Source organism: Neomonachus schauinslandi, chromosome 2 (assembly GCF_002201575.2).
Source record: "Neomonachus schauinslandi chromosome 2, ASM220157v2, whole genome shotgun sequence".
In the NCBI taxonomy this organism is placed as follows: domain Eukaryota; kingdom Metazoa; phylum Chordata; class Mammalia; order Carnivora; family Phocidae; genus Neomonachus; species Neomonachus schauinslandi.
Genome location: NC_058404.1, coordinates 141,375,808 through 141,392,285, shown reverse-complemented (window position 1 = coordinate 141,392,285; position 16,478 = coordinate 141,375,808). Strand labels below are relative to the sequence as shown.

Below are 16,478 nucleotides of genomic sequence, written 5' to 3'. Positions count from 1 at the left end.
CCCCTCCGAACTAGCTATCAATGTAATCAGGAAAAAAACCCTCACACTGTTTTTATTAAACGTTTTTTGAAGAGAAACAATATTCTCCACTACTCAAGAAAGCTGAATTATTCAGAAAATCTTCAGTAAAGGATTAAGGGCCCTCCAAATGTGTATATGGATCAATGGGAAGGCAATTAGAGAACATATAAGGAGTACGGAGGGGAGGAAATAAGGGAGAGGGAAAAGAGGGTGGTGAAAGCCAGCTCCTCTTTCTCAAATAAGTTAAGCATTATTACCTGCCTCTCAATACTGGACACAGTATCTTCACTTTTGTAATCCATATTTCATACTTCCCTCAAAACTCAACCCTAACACCCCAGAACCCCTTCATGAGAGAAACACTCAACAAACTAGAAATAGAACTTCCTCAACCTAACAAAGAGTATCTATGAAAACCCCACAGCTAACAACATACTTAATAGTGGAAGATGAGGGCGCCTGGGTGGCTCAGTTGGTTAAGCAACTGCCTTTGGCTCAGGTCATGATCCTGGAGTCCCGGGATCGAGTCCCGCATCGGGCTCCCTGCTCGGCGGGGAGCCTGCTTCTCCCTCTGACCCTCCCCCCCTCTCATGTGCGCTCTCTCTCTCTGTCTCTCTCTCTCAAATAAATAAATAAAATCTTTAAAAAAAAAATAGTGGAAGATGAATGCTTTCCCCCAAGATCAGGAAGAAGACATGATTATCTGTTCTTGACACTTCTTTTCAACAATGTACTGGAGGTTTCAGCCAAGACAATTAGACAAGAAAATGAAATAAAATGCATCCAGATTGGAAAAGAAGTAAAAACTATCTTTACCAGTGACACGACCCTTGTTATAGAGAAAATGCTATGTAATGAACTAAAATAGTATTAGACCTGATAAATTCAGCAAGGTTGCAAGACACAAGATCAAGAGACAAAAATCAACTGTATTTTTATACACTTGCAATGAACCCCCCAAAAATTAAAAAAACAATTCCATTTATAATAGCATCTAAAAGAATAAAATATTTAGGAATAAATGCAGTAACTTAGACTCTGAAAACTGAAAAATATTGTTGGGAAAAAATCAAAGAAAATCTAAATAAATGGAAAAGACTTAGTATTGTTAAGATGGCAATGCTCCCCAAATTATCTACAGATTTAACACAATTCCTATCAAAATTCCAGCCGGCTTCATTGTAGAAATTGACAAGGTGATCCTGAAATTCATATGGAAACAGGAAATACCCCAAATAGCCAAAACAATCTTGAAAAAGAACAAATTTGGAGGACTTCCCCTTCTCAATAATAAAGCTATAGTGGTCAAGACAGTACTTGGTATAAGGAAAATCAAATAGATCAATGGAATTAAACTAAGTCCAGAAATAAACCTTCATGTTTATAGTTAACGGATTTTCCAGAGGCATGACAAAACAATTAAATGGGCAAAGAACAGTCTTTTCCACAAATGGTACTGGGACAACTAGGTATCTGCATGCAAAAAACATGTTAGACTAGACTCCCTACATCAGGTCATATGCAGAAATTAACTCAAAATGGATCATAAATCTAAGTGCTAAAACTAAAAAACTCTTAGCACAAAACAGAAGGATAAATCTCCATGACCTTAGATTAGTAAATAATTTTCTTAGATATGACACCAAAAGCACAAGCAACAAAAAATTAAACTTTCATCAAAATTTAAAACTTTTATTCTTTAAAAGACATCATCAGGGCAGTGAGAGGATAACTCACCAAGTTGGGGGGAAATATTTGTATCTATAATAAAAGACTCTTACAACTCAGTGATCAAAAGATAAATAACAACTTAAAAATGGGCAAAGGATCTGAATACATACCTCTCAGAAAATATATATACAAATGGCCAATAAACAAATGAAAAGACACTCAGCATCTTTAGGGAAATGCAAATCAAAACTGCAATGAGATAACTAACACTCACTAGGAGAGCTATGATCAGCTATGATCAAAAAGATAGTAACAAATGTTGGCAAGGATGTGGAGAAACTGGAGCCCTCATACACTGCTGGTAGGGATGTGCAATGGTGAGGGTGCTTTGGAAAACAGAAGTTCCTCAAAAGTTTAAATACAGAGGCACCATGGGGCACACCTGGCTGGCTTGGTCGGTAGAGCATGCAACTCTTGATCTCAAGGTTTTGAGTTTGAGCCCCACACTGGGTGCAGAGTCTACTTAAAAAATAAAAGCTTTAGGGGCGCCTGGGTGGCTCAGTCGTTAAGCGTCTGCCTTTGGCTCAGGTCATGATCCCAGGGTCCTGGGATCGAGTCCCACATCGGGTTTCCTGCTCGGCAGGAAGCCTGCTTCTCCCTCTCCCACTCCCTCTGCTTGTGTTCCTGCTCTCGCTATCTCTCTCTGTCAAATAAATAAATCTTAAAAAAAATAAAAAATAAAAAATAAAAGCTTTAAAAAAGAGAGAGAGAAAATAAACACAGAGGCATACAATCCAGCAATTTTACTCCTAGGCATATACCCAAGAGAACTGAAACTATGTACACAAAAACTTGTATATGAATGTTCATAATTGAATTACTTCTAATAGCCAAAAAGCAGAAATAACCCAAATGTCCATTAGCTGATAAACAAAATGTAGTATATATGCATATGACAGCATATTATGCAGCCATAAAAAGAATGAAGTACAACATGGATGAAACCTTGAAAATGGGGTAAGTGAAACAAGCCTGTAATAAAAGACCACATATTACATTAAGATTCCATTTGTATGAAATGTTCAGAAAAGGCAAATATAGTCAGAAAGCAGATCAGTGATTGCCTAGAAGTAAGGGTATGGGAGTATTGGGGGGGGTACTCTTAAAGGATATAGGATTTATATCTCAGGTGCTATAAATGTTCTAAAATTATGCTGCTGGCTGCACAACTGTGAATATACCAAACACCAGAGTTACATATTTTAAATGGGCTACTTCTATGGTAAGTGAATTATATCTCAAAAAAACTGTTACCAAAAAAACCCTCCCAATTTTTTAAGTAGTCCCTGACCCACCCACCATTCCATTTCACGTTACTCCCTCAGAATGTCTGCAAACAGCTTATACTGTAGTGACTTGGGCTTGTTCATTCATTGTTTTGAAATAATTATATGTTTTATCTCCTTTCCTCATAACCTACATGCTTTGCAAGGGTTTCTTCTACTTCTTTCATACTTTAGAACCAAGTATAATAATGGGTAAGAATGGGCCCTCAAATAAGGGCTGGAATTTTCAAAATGCAAAATATTAAAAATATATACCATGGAGTAGTTAACAAGACTACTCAGAAGACTTCCTTTAGGGGTGCCTGGGTGGCTCAGTCCTTAAGCGTCTTGCCTTCAGCTCAGGTCATGGTCCCAGGGTCCTGGGATCGAGCCCCGCATCGCATGCATTGGGCTCCCTGCTCGGCGGGAGGCCTGCTTCTCCCTCTCCCACTCCCTCTACTTGTGTTCCCTCTCTCACTGTCTCTCTGTCAAATAAATAAAAATCTTAAAAAAGACTTCCTTTGGAGGAATACAGATATATATAAAATTCCTCAGATCCTTAACCCAACTGTTCAGAATAAAAATAAGTGGAGAACACAGAGATAAGGTTTCACATTACAATAATCCTAGGTAATGAAAGAGTAAGTTATGATTTAATTAAAATTAAAGTTGCCCAGAGATAAAATTCATTTAATATATTAGAGGCTCACTGTTAGTGCAGTTAAAGAAAGTTGTAGTATTTTCATCATGAAACATGAGCACAAGTTAATAATTAAACCTTTGTTGTTTATTTGATGATTTTATTGTTGAGTGAAGTCTCACATATATTAATTAAAATGACTTTAGAATTACAAAAACAGCAACAGCAAACAAGAAAACACAGTAAGGTCCACCTAAATATTTCCTTAAAGTATAAAGTAATAATAATATTTTATCCTAAAGAGAGAGTGAAAATTCAAAACTGTGTTTCCCATGGAACTGTAACACAGAAACTGAAATTCAAAGTCAACTGATTTCAAATTACAAAGAGAAAAACTCAAACAGCTGAAGCCCAGTAGACCACAATGACAGTTGATAACTAGATAGTAAAGGAGAGACCTACTAAAGGTTGTAAAATCCAATTGTTATGTTCTCTGTAAAATTTGTATCTTTAAATAGCTAGATTCCACTTGTCGTTCAAACTCCTCATAGGAGAGAGCTCTTCCTCCTCTTGTGGCTTTAACTCCTTCCTTCTCTCACCACCCCCCCCACCTCACCACCCCAATTTTACTCTTTGAAGATGGAAGGCAATTTTTAAGTATTATAACTCACCTTTTTGACATAATTTCATAAATACACGCTACCATCTAAAACAACATCATGAAATGCCCCAAGCTGTCCACCATCTGGGGACTACATTCCCATCCCCCTTGCATTCAAATAAGGCTCTGTGACAAATTCTCACCAGTTCAATGTGGGCAGATGTTTGTCACTTTAAGTCTGGGAGTTCTTAAGAAATGGCCTGTAAGTCGGGCGCCTGGGTGGCTCAGTTGGTTAAGCGACTGCCTTCGGCTCAGGTCATGATCCTGGAGTCCCTGGATCGGGTCCGCATCGGGCTCCCTGCTCGGCAGGGAGCCTGCTTCTCCCTCTGACCCTCCCCTCTCTCATGTGCTCTCTCTCTCATTCTCTCTGTCTCAAATAAATAAATAAAATCTTAAAGAAAGAAAGAAAGAAAGAAAGAAAGAAAGAAATGGCCTGTAAGTAACACACAAGGCTCCAAAGCCCTAAAGAATGCTAGAGCCATAGATGTTAAGGAGTGTGGGTCCCTCGAATACCACATGGAGGAAAGCCACAAGCCTGCTAACCAGGAGCACCTGCACAGAACTGTTACATGTGAGCAAAATACAAACTTACATGTGTTAAGCCACTGAAATTCTGGTGTACTTATTACCCTAATTAGCATTATCCAAAGTAATACATGCACAAAGTCTTAAGTATTTCAATTCCCCCCAAAGACATTTGTAAGGGATACTTTGGAAAGATTGTTTAAAAGCCCTTTAAGTAACATTAAATTTTAAAATCTAAACAATTTTCCACCTTAATTTTGTTGTAACATAATTACTTTAAACAATGATAGCATGGGCGCCTGGGTGGCTCAGTTGGTTGGGCGACTGCCTTCGGCTCAGGTCATGATCCTGGAGTCCCGGGATCGAGTCCCACATCGGGCTCCCTGCTCAGCAGGGAGTCTGCTTCTCCCCCTGACCCTCCTCCTTCTCATGTTCTCTGTCTCTCATTCTCTCTCTCGCAAATAAATAAAATCTTAAAAAAAAAAAAAAAAAAAAACAATGATAGCATGAGCAGTTCCACTGTTAATAAATTTTACTGTCCACATGTCTTAATATTTTATTTTAGTTCAGTATATTTTCATGATTACAAAGAAATGTTTTCCTCAATTTTCCCAAATTAAAAAATTATGAAGTGTTTTAAAACACTGTAATTCATAATGTCTAATTTGTAATATCTAATATCTACTTAGTTAAAGGCAAAATTCATTCCTATTATATTGTTCTTAAAGTATTAAAAATTATCCATAATTTCTGTGTATTTCTTTATTTTATTATCATCTATAATTCTTAAGGTAAGAATTCTTCCTTTAAATATAACCATATGGCAGATAACTCTGTTCACTGTAAATGTACACATACCCATAAGACACACACTTAAACAAAACCATGACATTTTGCATTCTAAAAAAGTTCTCCCTGTGCTTCACAAAAGTGTTAAAATTTTAGTGCTTTACAGGTTTTTTTTTTTTAATTTAACATTGCTGATATAAATAAAAATAAGGCCTAACTGGGAAACCTGGCATTAGTAAACAGATAGTACAAACTTAACCCAATGAAACTCCTCCCACATTCTCTTTACCCTGCCTTCACGAAAAAAAAAAATCCTTCTTTAACCTCTCCATTGCCTTTAAGTTCCATATCATTTTTTCCCACAATACAATTAAAATTAAATGAACAGCACATTTACTACTCCACACAGAATAAAAATGGAAAACTATTGAAAGCTGACTGAGGATTTTTCCTTAAACCATTCAGGAAAATATTCCAAGAGGTTTTTGTTTTCCAAATCAGTCAACATGAACTAAAAGAGTTACACAGCAATTCTGGGGGCACTATTCTTTGTGAATCTATAAAGGTAAACTAAACCATTTTAATGCTTGATTGTATTGGAACATATATGTGCTACATACAGTGTGAACAATTTTTTCCAAGGCTACATAGACAGAATTCATAAAGAACAGTGAAACTGAGAGATGCCTATTCAAAAATATGGGGGTAAAAATGTATGACTAGATAGTCTCTATAAACTAATATACTAGGCCACTTTAATGACAGTCTCATTTCTAGGAAAGACATAAAATACAACTTAGAACTGTTTATATATACCTTATGTATTATCAAAGGACTTTGAAATGTTCTATTGTCTTGATTTTTAACCTACAGTTACATAATACTGCTCTCAATTATCAAATGGGTATTTGTACTTTTTTTTTTTTTAAGATTTATTTTTTGACAGAGAGGGAGACAGCGAGAGAGGGAACACAAGCAGGGGGAGTGGGAGAGGGAGAAGCAGGCTTCCCGCTGAGCAGGGAGCCTGATGTGGGGCTCGATCCCAGGACCCTGGGATCATGACCTGAGCCGAAGGCAGACGCTTAACGACTGAGCCACCCAGGTGACCCGGGTATTTGTACTTCTATACATGTTTTTCAGTGACCACAATCAGGGCTGCAGGAGGAGGAATATTTAACTAAGCATCTACTATGTGCCAAACATGTTTTCTCATTCTACCCCCAGGTCAATCTTACTATAAATGTATTATCTGCTTGTTACAAATGAGAAAATTGAGGTTTATAGACATTAGGTAACTTGCTAAGGTCAAACAGCTAAGAAAAATGGCCCAGCCAGAGTTCTGAGGTCTGTAAAACAAGTCCTTTTTTCCACTAAACTACTTATGTTGTTTTTCCAGCAGTGGTCATAGAGAACAGCTCTCCACTCCTATTCTTCCCTCCACTCTTGTTCCCAGTGAACAGCCTGGAACATTTCTTTGTGAGACCAGGTTTAGAAACAGAGCTATCTGGCCATTATACAGAGCATGGTCTGCAAAGATCCAATCTGTATCATGACTTTATCCATACGGTTTTAGCTAGATGAGCTTACTAAATGCAAACGGAAAGAGGGTGGAGTAAAGTAGATGAGCAAATAATTATCCAAATACCATTTATATTTGGGTCTACAATGCACTGTACACCTATTGGCAGCTTTATCTTTATAGTTCCGTTTTGCTTAGACTACTCTCAAAATAGCTTTCCAGGAGCACACACTGGATAGACAATAAAGGCTACTTCATCTAGGTTTTGGAGATTCTGAGCGAAAACTTGTTTGTTTGTACGTGACTATCCTGATTGACAATTAAGATAAGTAGAGGCAATACGGTAGTAAAATGTAGTACTGTGCTTCCAACGTGTACAAACGGCTCCGCTAAACTCCCTGAACACAATCCATCTAAACAGCTAAATAGGCCGAGTTAAGGACGATGACAGCTACAGTAACTTCCTCTTCCTCACCGACCTCCTCAGCTCGGCGCGTACACGCCTTTCCCCCTAGGAGGCAGGATAAAACAATTTCAAATGCACAAAATCGATCCAATCCCACCAACACCACAGGACAGGGAAGCCAGGCTCCATTTCTTCCCCCGCCCCTCAAGAAAAATGTTATCTTAAAAATTGCATACATATTATCCAAGAGAAAATACTTGCAACGAAAACTGAAAACGTGTACTTAGTCTCTCCACCCAGCCTTCAGGGAAAGATGAAGGGAAGGGATCTCAACACCGCGTATTCCCGAGATTTTACTGCTTTGATTCACTTTCCCTCAGGTCCCACCGCCGGCTAGGGGAAGAGCTTGCAGTTCGAACGCCAAAATCTGCCTTCGCCTCTCCTCAGCAGACGCGGAGGCGGCCGAGGCGACGGCAATCCGCGCGTCCCGCCTCCGACCCTCACCTGCCCAGGCCCGAGGCAGCGCCCTGGGCCCCCGCGGGCCCGGCGTCCCGGGAGGCGTCCCGGGAGGCGTCCGAGGAGGGCGGCGGGAGGCTGGCGCGCTGGCTGGCGGGCGCCGAGGCGGTTAGGCCGCGCTGCAGCCCGGCGCGCTTCCTGCGGGGCCCCGAGAACAGCGGCGCGGCCCCGACCCGCGGCTCTCCCGGCCTGGCTGCTGTGCGCGTGCCGCACACACACTACCCTCCCCGGCCGGGCCGAAGCCGAGCAGCTCTCACCTGCGAGGCACCGGAGCCTCGGCCACAAAAGGGGGGGGGACACGCCACTCGGGGGGTCCCAGACACACGAAATCCGCCCCCAGAGTCCCGGGCCCTGGGCGCGGACCCCCCCAACACACACACACACCCCGGAACCTTCGCCGCCTCCGACAGCGACGCGGGTCAGCCCCACAGCCGACACACACCCACTCGCTCTGGGTCCTCAGGCCGCCTCCCCGCCCGCCAGAGTCCCAACTCGCACACCCACACGCACATTTGTCCCTCTCCCACCTCATTTCCCCGGGGACGCGCTCCTCTTGCCACCACTCTCGATCTACTCGGAAGCACAAAAACACTCTACCTCATTCTCTTCCTCTGGCCCAGGAGAGGCAACAGCAGCCATTTCCCCGCGGCAGAGGAAACACACACACACAAACACGCGCGCGCGCGCGCACCAGGCCCCCACAGATGCTTCCCCTCCGAAGCCGCAGACGCAAACACAAACACTCTCGGGCGGGCCTCGCTCCCGCCCGCCCCGAAGGGAAGCCGCCGCGACAGGCAGGGCCCGCACCCCGCTCGCGGGCGGACGGGCGCGCAAGGCGCCCGGGCCTGGGGTCGCGGAGGGCCTGCGCCCCCTCCTCACCTGCATTCAGCGCGCCGGGGTCCGGGCGGCGACGGCGGCGGCGGCGGCGGGGCGGCTGGTGCTGGTGCTGCGGCGGCGGGGGAGGCGGCGGCGGCGGTGGCGGCGGGGCTGAGGGCAGCAAAGACATGCAGGCAGCCCGCCGGGGGGAGAGGCACCGGCCGGAGGGGACGCGGGGCGGGCGGGCCGGGCCGCCTGAGGAACAGCAGAGGCAGCGGCGAAGAGGACGGCTGACGGGAGCGAGGAGACGGACTGGGGGCGGGGAGGGGGACGAGGGCCGCGCCGCCGGGTTTCAGGGACGGTGACCCTGGGCGCTCAGGAGAGGCCCCGCGGCCGCCGAAGCGAAAGCCCCCTGCCGGAGGAAGCTACGCCCCCGCAGCCTCCGAAGCCGCGGCTATTACTCCGAGAGCCGCGCAGAGCCTGGCCTTGGCCTTGGCCTCCTGGCACTGGGGCTGCCGCCGCTGCGGGGGTTGCTGCTGCGCCTGCTGCTGCTGCCGGGCCCAAGGCTGCTGCACAGAGACGCCAGCTTTCGGTGCCTTCGCTCTCGCTCACACACGTTCACACCCCCGAAGGCCGGGGGAGAGGCGTCCGCGCGATATCGGTATTGAGATTAATAACAAGGTGCAGAGAGTGCGAGAAGGAGGAGGGTTGATTGACGTGGAGGGGCTGGCGAGAGTCAGTCACTCCCCTGCGCGGGGGTGGGGGGGAGGAGGCGGAGCTCCAGCGCCGCGACTCGGCCCCGCCCCCTGGTCAGGGCGTTTGGTCTTGGCGCGCGTGCGCGCGTGGCTGCCAGGAGTCTTACCCATTTTCTCCTTTACCCTTACCGCTTTTTTGCTCTCTTTTCTTGGCTTCAGTGACGAGCAGAGCTGGGAAGACTGGTAGGGTATCAAAAATCCACGTCCACAAAGCCGTGGTGGGGAAGAGACTGGCGAACCCTCCTCACCCTGTGTTCGTGCCTGGACTCGGCGCTGTTTACTGCATGCTCGCCAGAGGCTGCCTGACTGCGAAGCTGAGCGCTGGTCTGGGTAGCTAATGAGACGCCAGGTGAGGTGAAGTGACGAAGGAGAGGTTTCCTGACATCTTCGATGGGTTGTTTTTTTGTGGGTTTTTTTTTTTACATAAAACATCTGTAAGTTGTGTCGCGAAAGGTAAATAAAAGAACCTGTGACGCTCTGCGTTAATCCCCTTCCTATTTATTTGCTAATTCTCCCCTCTCGCGATAGAATTACGTTTGTTTGGCAGTGCCCCCCCCCCACGAATGAAAACATCAAAACGGAAACGAGAAAGATTAATGTTTACTTGGTGAATGTGGCCTTGACATTTTAAGTTTCTGGGGTTTAATTATGTTTTTGTGGATCAGCTTCTGCTTTTTACCACCGGTAGTCCAAAAATTATACCAGCTCTAGAGGCAGAATACTGCTATTGCTTGCAGTTTTGCACAATCTCTCGATGCATGCTCCGGGCTTGCGTACTTAAACAAGCAGCATAAGGGTATATTAGCAGCGTAGAGTATTTTTACCCCCACAGGGGTGTTGTTCAGCATACTAAGTATGTTGTGTTGGTTGCAATTAATTAGGCCTTTATTATTGAATGCCAAAGGCCTTCATTACCTGGGGGGGGGGGGGCGGCGAAGGTGTGGTACATACAAATCATCATTTAGCCAGAACTGGTCGGATATGGAGTCCACCTTTGCAAAAGAACAATTGCACCACTTTCATTTTTGTCACCAGAAAGTGAGTGAGTGAGTGAAGAAGCCCCTTAAGATATAGAAGACTGTGGGCTACTTTGTTTTCCAACTGTGTTAAGTTTCTTTTTTTTTTCCGTGTTAAGTTTCTATTTCCTTCTCTAGCACCCCCATTCCAGCCTCTGTAATAGGTGTCAAATGGCCTAATCCTGGAGGAAGCCTCACTCATTCCCAACTATCTTCACTCTAGGCTGACATATATGAATAGTGATCTCTAACTTTGTAAGTAACAAAGAAACGAGGCACTTCAGGAGCCCAGACTAGTAAACCTGCCTGAATGGCCTTTTGCCACAGCATTTCTATTTGGCACACACTCTTCCCCCAAGGAGAAATACTACCAACTGCTGAAGAAAAGAGGAAAATAAACACCTGAAAAATATAAATGTGATGATGGCATATCCTCAAAAGATTTAAGCTTCTTGAAATACCTATAGATACATAAATTCCTAGCTATTCGTTTATATATATTAAACAAACATCTATGGAGGGGATATTATGTTCCAGACATTGTATTTAGCCTCAGAAACACAAAGATAAGCATATATAGTCCCTATTCTTATGTAGCTCACAATGGTTGTAGGGGAAACAGACTCTAAACAGGAAATTCTCACAGAACAACCAGAAATGAAATTATGAAAGGTAACACAAAATTAATAGTCACAATAATACCCAGGAGGATAAGGCTGATAGCACTGGCATTTTTACTGGAACCATATGCTATCTCTCTCTGCTATCACTCTCACAGGCTGACTAGCAAGTAGCGACTGGGGTGAGGAAAGAGGGGATAGCCTTTGCAGATGTTAAGGAAGCACTAATAAATGGTGTGGTTTGCTAGTCTTGAAGCTCAGGTTTATATGGGGAATGTTCATTGTTGGTCTCTGAATTTTATATAGTAAATGATCACAATCCATTGAATAATTGTAATTGTGACATTCGGAGTTAAGAATAGTAGGTGGGTTTGTTTGGTTTTTTTAATTAAAAAAAACCAATCGAATGCAGGTTAAGTTTAAATAACCTCTACTCTCAGGAATGTTCTCTCTATACCAAAGCAAATGTATTGACTCACCGAAAACAAAAGGAAAGCAAAACTTTTATATATTAATAAAAATAACTATATCATCCCAAAAACAGATTGTTTTTCTCATTTGCTATGAGATTGAGATCAGAGAAATAATTTTCCAAATAGTTGGCATTGTGTAGATGCTGAGAAATTAAATCATCATTGATACTAAAAAACTCCTAAGATTCCAATTAAAAATACATTGCAATAACAACAAAACATTAGCACTTAAGCCATTTTTAAAAAGCAGTTTTATAGTAGATCAAAGTTTGCAACAGAATGGTAACCTGTTTTGATGTCTCATTACATGGGAATTTTTCATGTTTGTCAGACATTGCAATTTTTTATTAAGATTAAAAATAAGAACACAATAGAAAAGTCTCTCTTTTAAAAAAAGTGATTTATCCCACTGAAAGCTTCTGGCTTAAGTAAGGCCTTTTTGACCAAGTTGGTAATAGCAGCACTGTGTAGGTGCAATTTGTTCTGAAACAACACTTAACGTTTATTTGCATTGTTACAGAATTGTTCATTCCGGAACCAATTAAAAAAAAAGTACTTGATGTTCTAATGACCACCTGTGTCTTTTCCAAATTAGCAATTAATATTTGATCTGAGTATATCTGATCTCCATGTTTTTTCTGTCAGTAGCATAGGTAACTGGACCTATAAGATCCCTGAGAACTATGTTCTTTTATCTGTTTTCTGAAATTCTGTTGAACAGTTTGCTCAAAAGGCAAAGGTTTAAAGTTTTTTATTTAAGAACATCATTACTATTTGATAAAGAACTAAATTTGACTTTACTGATTTCAATACACTTATATTAGTAGCTACATAATTTTTCAAGAAAAGTATCACATTTATTTAGTAAGATGTAATTGGTAAAATAATTAAATGTAATTTTACCTGATACTCAGTACAACTTTTAAACAAGTATTAATCAAGATGATCTTGAATTTTTACTTCCCAGACCTCCGGACAGGGCATCCAAACTAAATTCCAGTGACATATTCTACCCTTTACTGAACCACATTCCTCTCCATCTTCCCATCTTAACTCATCTTATTCCTCTTCTGTCTCCCTGTATCCTCATTACTTTATTTCTAATATTTTTTGAGCTACCATCTACCATGGGTATATTCATCCAAGAAAGGTGTCTTTACTCACTGCCTCTGCCCCTCTCCAGGTCCACCAACTCTCTCTGTCCATCAACCTCCCCTTTATTCCTTTCTCTAGAATGACTATGGATGACACCAAGGACCATCACGCCACCCTGGCCAAAGATGAACATTTTCCACCATTATATAGTGTGCCATATGATATGTTAGATAAAATGGCAAAGCAGGCAAAGTTCATCTTGGTGCCCTCCTGCCTTCTCTTTCTTTCTATACTTCCCATCTCAAGTTCCTTGATCCCTGAATATTTAGAATCTCCACCCCAGCCCCATCAACATCAGCACCACTCTTTCTAGTACTTCGCTTATTCCAGAAATTTTCTAATTAAGCACTACCACCGTCAGTAAATATCTAGTACTTCAGTTATCAAGGACTTGCAGGCACCTGGCATGCTATCCAATCAATACAATCAATTATTTTAATGCTATATTCCAAGGATCCTCATGGGGTTTTGAAAGGTATACTCTAGAAACCACCTAGGGTACAGAGGGGACCAGGTAGGTGGCACTTCAACTAGAAAGTTTCTGTTTTACATATTGACCATCTATTTGTCTCCCTGGTAACTTTCCTTTTCCTACAGACAATATTCCTTTCTTTTGGAGAAACTATTCCTGCCTGTTCTATAAACAGGTGACTTTAGTGGCAGCTGCAGCTCAGTCCCCCAACTTCTTGGCTGCAGAGTGGGCATGTGACTCAAGCCAAAGCAAGCAGAGCTCTTTCCCAGGAGGTGTTCAGGTGGAAATAAGGAAAGAAGGGCTGTCCCACTACAGTGGTAGTCTGAGGAAAGAAGGGAGTCTTGATAATGGCAAGTGGCCACATACTGCTTTTGTGGAATGAAGCCATTACACAGAGATGAAAGTAGAGCAAGTCCTAGTGGTGCACCAGTCTGAGGTGCCAGTCACCCATGGGGTCCAGCTGCACCTTTTCACATAGTACGCTTAACTAGTCAATTCTCTTCTAGACTGACTTGAGTCAGACCTCAAAACCAAAAAATCCTGACTAATACATTGTGTCTCTGCATGAAAGTTCTTTCAAAGAAGGCTAACTGCTGCTAAATAAGTTTGAAAGTCACTGAACTAAACTATAATAAGACATTATTATTGGTTGAATCATAGTCTACCAAACGTTGAAGGTCACCTTGTCCTAATTCCTCATGTTCCACATGAGGAACCTAAGGCAAAGTGACTTGCTAAACATCACACAGGCAGTCAATGGCAAAGTCAATGTTAGGAACTGATCTCAGTTGTTCTCTTTGTTACACTATCCTGTCACCGGTTTAATTCCTCCCAATGATATTTTTAAGAGGGAATTACTTAGAGAAACAACCTTAATCTAAAAGAATAAATCACAACAGGGGCAATTTCACTTACTGACTGCTTAGTGAGAAGCTATTTGGCTGCATGGAGGCCATAATAGATGCCTTTCCTCTTTAAGCTTCTCAGATGTCGTTCATATTGGGCCCAAACACACTCTTTTGAGTCTAAGGTCAGAGCTACAGGTTTTAACACCGTCTTTAGGCTTAAAATTTCCAATCCAGAGTTCTCGCCACACATTTAGACCTACGTTGTCAATTTCCTCCTGGATATCTCCACCTGAACAGTCTGTACATATTTCAAGATCAGTATGCTTAAAACTGAGCTCATTGTCTTTCCTCCCAACATCTATTCCTGGCCTTGGGGAACCCTCTCTCATTAAAATGGTACCACCATGGGGCACCTGGGTGGCTCAGTTGGTTAAGTGACTCTTGATTTCTGCTCAGGTCCTGATCTCAGGTTCATGGGATCAAGTGCCTCGTGGGGCTCTGCTCTCAGTGCAGTCTGCTTGGGGTTCTCTCTCGCTCCCATTCCCTCTCCCTCTGCCCCTCCCCCTGTTTGCACACACTCTCTCTCTAGGTAGATAAATAGTCTTTTGAAAAAAATGGTATCACCATGTTAATAGGAATGGTTCCCCAATGCAGAACCCTAGGAATCATCCTTAACTTTTATCTCCCATCATCACCACAATCTACCAATTTGACCTACTAAACACTTTCATTAATCTATTCCCTCCATCCCAGTGAACTACTAATGTCTTAAGTCAGCCTGTCTCTTGCCTGAGTTTTCGCATTTTGTCTATTAAGGCATCCCTACTATGTATAATCCCAACATCCTTCTAATACATATTCTATTCATTTTACTCTGCTCTTCAAAATCTTTCAATGACTTTCCATAATCTATAAATGAAAAGCCAATTTCACAAGCATATATGGCCCTTAATGATCTGCCTCTCCCTTACCACCACCACCTGAAGCCATTAACTATCAGCCTCTCTCTCTCACCCCTGCTTTTAATGAACCACTTATTTCCAAAGCAGGACATGCTCTTTTAGATGTTTTTGCACAAGCTACTTACTCAGCATGGTATGCTCTTTCCCATTTTTGTCCTCCTCTTGAAATCATGTTTCAAGCTTTAGCTCAAGCATCACTTCCTTTGTGGAGCCATCTTTAAAAGCCCTACTGTGTATTTTCTTAGCACACTGTGCCCACTTTGATTACAATGTATGTGGTTAAATTAACTAGTAAATTCTCTTCTACATCTAAATTAATTTGAGCTAGACCTCTACAACCAAAACATCCGGACTAACACATTGTTTCTGCATGAGGGTTCTTTCAAAGAAGGCTAACTGCTGCTAAATAAATTTGGAAATCACTGAACGATAAGGCATTATTCTTGGTTGAATCATAGTCTTTAAAAAGAGACATCTCATTTGTGGAGATGAACTAGAAAAGATTCCCTGTCTGCGTGAATGCAGTCTATCAGAGCCCAGCCCGCACTCACTTTTTGGCCAGGTGTCTATGTGCAAAATGCGAACTGAGCAACCATGTCATGGTATACTGTCATTATCTATGTAAGTATGCATCTGTCTTTCACAGCCTAGATTTTAAGCCCTGTTTTTTTGTTGTTTTTTTTTAAAGATTTTATTTATTTATTTATTTGACAGAGACACAGCGACAGAGGGAACACACGCAGGGGGAGGGGGGAGGGGGGAGGGAGAAGCAGTCTTCCCGCGGAGCAGGGAGCCCGATGCGGGGCTCGGGATGCGGGGCTCGGGGCTCGATCCCAGGATCCTGGGATCATGACCTGAGCGGAAGGCAGAGACTTAACGACTGAGCCACCCAGGCGCCCCTTTAAGCCCTGTTTTTATTCCTAGCACATCACAGAGTGATACATAATGCTCAAGGAACATCTGTATAATTAATTAATTACTGGTAGCACTTCTTAAACCAAACCACTTGGTCTTAATTTACTAACAATTAGCTGCATGCAAGAAATCAGAAATAACAGTAACTTAAAATAAATTTTACTTTGCTCTCACATAAAAGAAGTATGGGAGTAGTGAATTCAGGGCTGAAATGGCACATCCGTGTTCAGCAGGGATTTGTCTCCTCCCTGCTATCCTTAGAACATGGCTCCATTTCCAGCCTCAGCATCCAATACAGCTGTCAGGGCCACCTCATATGGCTGTGCACTTCGTTTACTGAAAAGGCACCTGACCAAGAAGTGAGTGGGATCTA

At 42.7% G+C, this 16,478-nt stretch overlaps 1 protein-coding gene across 2 annotated transcripts in view; it reads right to left on the bottom strand.

Moving 5' to 3' along the window:
- The window catches only part of CNOT6L (CCR4-NOT transcription complex subunit 6 like), a 114,269-nt gene extending 105,151 nt beyond the window's left edge, over positions 1-9,118 (bottom strand). Inside the window, exon 1 of one of the 2 annotated variants that reach the window (XM_044912924.1) lies at positions 8,953-9,118. Coding sequence is in view for 1 of the 2 variants with exons in the window: in XM_044912925.1 (XP_044768860.1) it covers positions 8,671-8,675 (5 nt within the window). In the remaining variant the exon portion in view is untranslated. Of the gene's footprint in view, positions 1-8,670; positions 8,692-8,952 lie in introns of those variants that run through there. The other variant, XM_044912925.1, reaches the window with a different exon arrangement.
- Between the last annotated feature and the right edge of the window lie 7,360 nt (positions 9,119-16,478).